General features: G+C 56.8%; 1 protein-coding gene across 1 annotated transcript in view; it reads right to left on the reverse strand.

Annotated features, from left to right (window-relative positions):
* MTPN (myotrophin) overlaps window positions 1–5768 on the reverse strand; it is a 111983-nt gene extending 106215 nt beyond the window's left edge. The window contains exon 1 of the mRNA XM_077469213.1: window positions 5589–5768. Within this exon, the coding sequence (XP_077325339.1) occupies window positions 5589–5660 (72 nt within the window). The 5' untranslated portion in view covers window positions 5661–5768. The remainder of the gene's footprint in view (window positions 1–5588) is intronic.
* Between the last annotated feature and the right edge of the window lie 232 nt (window positions 5769–6000).

The following is a 6000-nucleotide window of genomic DNA, read 5'->3' on the forward strand; positions in this document are numbered from 1 at the left end:
CCCCCCAAAAAAACTGGCAGGACACTTCTCTTTCCCCCCCCCAAAAAAAACTGGCAGGACACTTCTCTTCCCCCCCCCCCACAAAAAAACTGGCAGGACACTTCTCTTCCCCCCCCAAAAAACTGGCAGGACACTTCTCTCTCTCCTCCCCCCCCCCAAAAAACTGGCAGGACACTTCTCTCTCTCCCCCCCCCAAAAAAAAAACTGACAGGACACTTCTGTCAGTTTTGGGGGGGGGGGGAGAGAGAGAGAAGTGTCCTGTCAGTTTTTTGGGGGGGAGAGAAGTGTCCTGTCAGTTTTGGGGGGGGAGAGAGAGAGAGATAGAGGTGTGCTGTCAGTTTTGGGGGGGGGGGAGAGAGAGAGAAGTGTCCTGTCAGTTTTGGAGGGGGGGGGGGGGAGAGAGAGAGGACACTTCTCTCTCTCCCCCCAAAACTGACAGGGCACTTCTCCCCCCCCCAAAACTGACAGGACACCTCTCTTCCCCCCCCCCCCCCCAAACTGACAGGACACTTCTCTCTCTCCACCCCCCCAAACTGACAGGACACTTCTCTCTCTCCACCCCCCCCAAACTGACAGGACACTTCTCTCTCTTCCCCCCCCCCCCAAACTGACAGGACACTTCTCTCTCTTCCCCCCCCCCCAAACTGACAGGACACTTCTCTCTCTCCACCCCCCCCAAACTGACAGGACACTTCTCTCTCTCCACCCCCCCCAAACTGACAGGACACTTCTCTCTCTCCACCCCCCCCAAACTGACAGGACACTTCTCTCTCTCCACCCCCCCCAAACTGACAGGACACTTCTCTCTCTCCACCCCCCCCAAACTGACAGGACACTTCTCTCTCTCCACCCCCCCCAAACTGACAGGACACTTCTCTCTCTCCACCCCCCCCAAACTGACAGGACACTTCTCTCTCTCCACCCCCCCCAAACTGACAGGACACTTCTCTCTCTCCACCCCCCCCAAACTGACAGGACACTTCTCTCTCTCCACCCCCCCCAAACTGACAGGACACTTCTCTCTCTCCACCCCCCCCAAACTGACAGGACACTTCTCTCTCTCCACCCCCCCCCAAACTGACAGGACACTTCTCTCTCTCCACCCCCCCCAAACTGACAGGACACTTCTCTCTCTCCACCCCCCCCAAACTGACAGGACACTTCTCTCTCTCCACCCCCCCCAAACTGACAGGACACTTCTCTCTCTCCACCCCCCCCAAACTGACAGGACACTTCTCTCTCTCCACCCCCCCCAACTGACAGGACACTTCTCTCTCTCCACCCCCCCCAAACTGACAGGACACTTCTCTCTCTCCACCCCCCCCAAACTGACAGGACACTTCTCTCTCTCCACCCCCCCCAAACTGACAGGACACTTCTCTCTCTCCACCCCCCCCAAACTGACAGGACACTTCTCTCTCTCCACCCCCCCCAAACTGACAGGACACTTCTCTCTCTCCACCCCCCCCAAACTGACAGGACACTTCTCTCTCTCCACCCCCCCCAAACTGACAGGACACTTCTCTCTCTCCACCCCCCCCAAACTGACAGGACACTTCTCTCTCTCCACCCCCCCCAAACTGACAGGACACTTCTCTCTCTCCACCCCCCCCAAACTGACAGGACACTTCTCTCTCTCCACCCCCCCCAAACTGACAGGACACTTCTCTCTCTCCACCCCCCCCAAACTGACAGGACACTTCTCTCTCTCCACCCCCCCCAAACTGACAGGACACTTCTCTCTCTCCACCCCCCCCAAACTGACAGGACACTTCTCTCTCTCCACCCCCCCCAAACTGACAGGACACTTCTCTCTCTCCACCCCCCCCAAACTGACAGGACACTTCTCTCTCTCCACCCCCCCCAAACTGACAGGACACTTCTCTCTCTCCACCCCCCCCAAACTGACAGGACACTTCTCTCTCTCCACCCCCCCCAAACTGACAGGACACTTCTCTCTCTCCACCCCCCCCAAACTGACAGGACACTTCTCTCTCTCCACCCCCCCCAAACTGACAGGACACTTCTCTCTCTCCACCCCCCCAAACTGACAGGACACTTCTCTCTCTCCACCCCCCCCAAACTGACAGGACACTTCTCTCTCTCCACCCCCCCCAAACTGACAGGACACTTCTCTCTCTCCACCCCCCCCAAACTGACAGGACACTTCTCTCTCTCCACCCCCCCCCAAACTGACAGGACACTTCTCTCTCTCCACCCCCCCCAAACTGACAGGACACTTCTCTCTCTCCACCCCCCCCAAACTGACAGGACACTTCTCTCTCTCCACCCCCCCCAAACTGACAGGACACTTCTCTCTCTCCACCCCCCCAAACTGACAGGACACTTCTCTCTCTCCACCCCCCCCAAACTGACAGGACACTTCTCTCTCTCCACCCCCCCAAACTGACAGGACACTTCTCTCTCTCCACCCCCCCCAAACTGACAGGACACTTCTCTCTCTCCACCCCCCCCAAACTGACAGGACACTTCTCTCTCTCCACCCCCCCCAAACTGACAGGACACTTCTCTCTCTCCACCCCCCCAAACTGACAGGACACTTCTCTCTCTCCACCCCCCCCAAACTGACAGGACACTTCTCTCTCTCCACCCCCCCCAAACTGACAGGACACTTCTCTCTCTCCACCCCCCCCAAACTGACAGGACACTTCTCTCTCTCCACCCCCCCCAAACTGACAGGACACTTCTCTCTCTCCACCCCCCCCAAACTGACAGGACACTTCTCTCTCTCCACCCCCCCCAAACTGACAGGACACTTCTCTCTCTCCACCCCCCCCAAACTGACAGGACACTTCTCTCTCTCCACCCCCCCAAACTGACAGGACACTTCTCTCTCTCCACCCCCCCCAAACTGACAGGACACTTCTCTCTCTCCACCCCCCCAAACTGACAGGACACTTCTCTCTCTCCACCCCCCCCAAACTGACAGACACTTCTCTCTCTCCACCCCCCCCAAACTGACAGGACACTTCTCTCTCTCCACCCCCCCCAAACTGACAGGACACTTCTCTCTCTCCACCCCCCCCAAACTGACAGGACACTTCTCTCTCTCCACCCCCCCCAAACTGACAGGACACTTCTCTCTCTCCACCCCCCCCAAACTGACAGGACACTTCTCTCTCTCCACCCCCCCCAAACTGACAGGACACTTCTCTCTCTCCACCCCCCCCAAACTGACAGGACACTTCTCTCTCTCCACCCCCCCAAACTGACAGGACACTTCTCTCTCTCCACCCCCCCAAACTGACAGGACACTTCTCTCTCTCCACCCCCCCAAACTGACAGGACACTTCTCTCTCTCCACCCCCCCCAAACTGACAGGACACTTCTCTCTCTCCCCCCCCCAAACTGACAGGACACTTCTCTCTCTCCACCCCCCCAAACTGACAGGACACTTCTCTCTCTCCACCCCCCCAAACTGACAGGACACTTCTCTCTCTCCACCCCCCCCAAACTGACAGGACACTTCTCTCTCTCCACCCCCCCAAACTGACAGGACACTTCTCTCTCTCCACCCCCCCCAAACTGACAGGACACTTCTCTCTCTCCACCCCCCCCAAACTGACAGGACACTTCTCTCTCTCCACCCCCCCCAAACTGACAGGACACTTCTCTCTCTCCACCCCCCCAAACTGACAGGACACTTCTCTCTCTCCACCCCCCCAAACTGACAGGACACTTCTCTCTCTCCACCCCCCAAAACTGACAGACACTTCTCTCTCTCCACCCCCCAAAACTGACAGGACACTTCTCTCTCTCCACCCCCCCCAAACTGACAGGACACTTCTCTCTCTCCACCCCCCCCAAACTGACAGGGACACTTCTCTCTCTCCACCCCCCAAAACTGACAGGACACTTCTCTCTCTCCACCCCCCAAAACTGACAGGACACTTCTCTCTCTCCACCCCCCAAAACTGACAGGACACTTCTCTCTCTCCACCCCCCAAAACTGACAGGACACTTCTCTCTCTCCACCCCCCAAAACTGACAGGACACTTCTCTCTCTCCACCCCCCAAAACTGACAGGACACTTCTCTCTCTCCACCCCCCAAAACTGACAGGACACTTCTCTCTCTCCACCCCCCAAAACTGACAGGACACTTCTCTCTCTCCACCCCCCAAAACTGACAGGACACTTCTCTCTCTCCACCCCCCAAAACTGACAGGACACTTCTCTCTCTCCACCCCCCAAAACTGACAGGACACTTCTCTCTCTCCACCCCCCAAAACTGACAGGACACTTCTCTCTCTCCACCCCCAAAACTGACAGGACACTTCTCTCTCTCCACCCCCCAAAACTGACAGGACACTTCTCTCTCTCCACCCCCCAAAACTGACAGGACACTTCTCTCTCTCCACCCCCAAAACTGACAGGACACTTCTCTCTCTCCACCCCCCAAAACTGACAGGACACTTCTCTCTCTCCGGCACCCCCCAACACTGACAGGACACTCTCTCTCTCTCCAACCCCAAAAACTGACAGGACACTTCTCTCTCTCCACCCCCCAAAAACTGACAGGACACTTCTCTCTCTCCACCCCCCAAAACTGACAGGACACTTCTCTCTCTCCACCCCCCAAAACTGACAGGACACTTTTCTCTCTCCACCCCCCAAAACTGACAGGACACTTCTCTCTCTCCACCCCCCAAAACTGACAGGACACTTCTCTCTCCACCCCCCAAACTGACAGGACACTTCTCTCTCTCCACCCCCCAAAACTGACAGACACCTTCTCTCTCTCCACCCCCCAAAACTGACAGGACACTTCTCTCTCTCCACCCCCAAAACTGACAGGACACTTCTCTCTCCACCCCCCAAAACTGACAGGACACTTCTCTCTTCTCCACCCCCAAAACTGACAGGACACTTCTCTCTCTCCACCCCCCAAAAACTGACAGGACACATCTCTCTCACCCCCCCCAACTGGCGACATCTCTCTCTCCACCCCCCAAACCTGACAGGACCCTTCTCTCACACCCCCAAAACTGACAGGACACTTCTCTCTCTCCCACCCCCAAAACTGACAGGACACTTCTCTCTCTCCACCCCCAAACTGACAGGACACTTCTCTCTCTCCACCCCCCAAAACTGACAGGACATTCTCTCTCTCCCACCCCCCCAAAAACTGACAGGACACTTCTCTCTCTCCACCCCCCAAAACTGACAGGACACTTCTCTCTCTCCCCCCCAAAACTGACAGGGACATCTTTCCCTCTCTCCACCCCCAAAACTGACAGGACACTTCTCTCTCCCCTCCTCCCCCCAAACTGACAGGACACTTCTCTCTCCCTCCTCCCCCCCAAAATGACAGGACGCTTTGTTTCCTCTCTCTCTCCCCCCCCCCCAAAAAAAACTGACAGGACACTTCCCCTCTTCCCTCCCCCCCCCCCCCCCCCAAAAAAAAAAACAACTGACAGGACACTACTCTTCGCCCCCAACACTGATGAGAGGACTCTCTCCCCGCCAATACTGACAGCAGACTCGTTACCCCCTCCCCCACAATGACAGGAAGCACTCCCCCTCACTACTAGGTTCCCCCTCAGTCATTGGCGGTCCCCCTTCTCACCCCGGCAATAAACTCTTTCACTGCGTCCAGGTCTCCGTTCTTCAGAGCCCACATCAGCTCCTTGTCACACATGGCGGCGGCGGGAGGAAGACACACAGCGGCGGCAGCGGCCTGTACACAGGAGTCTCCGGGCCTCTATCTACTTCCCACACACACTGCCGGCCACGCCCTCCGCTACGTACGCGTCATTACGTTCCCCGGCCACGTGATTGTACACCGCTGCCGTCTCCTAGCAACTAGGTTCTAGATACGGCAGCTGTATGATGACATAAGAGGGACCAATGTAGTACTATGAGGAGTAGAGCCTCTCCTATTTACAGTACAAGTATAGCAGAGAGATTTAACAGTGCTTCCACTGACTCCAATACTGGGGGTTACTATTCTCCTCCACAAGAACGCTTTTTATTCCTGC

Source organism: Lithobates pipiens, unplaced genomic scaffold (genome assembly GCF_037356315.1).
Source record: "Lithobates pipiens isolate NorthernLeopardFrog02 unplaced genomic scaffold, aLitPip1_a1.2 Scaffold_8, whole genome shotgun sequence".
Classification (NCBI taxonomy): domain Eukaryota; kingdom Metazoa; phylum Chordata; class Amphibia; order Anura; family Ranidae; genus Lithobates; species Lithobates pipiens.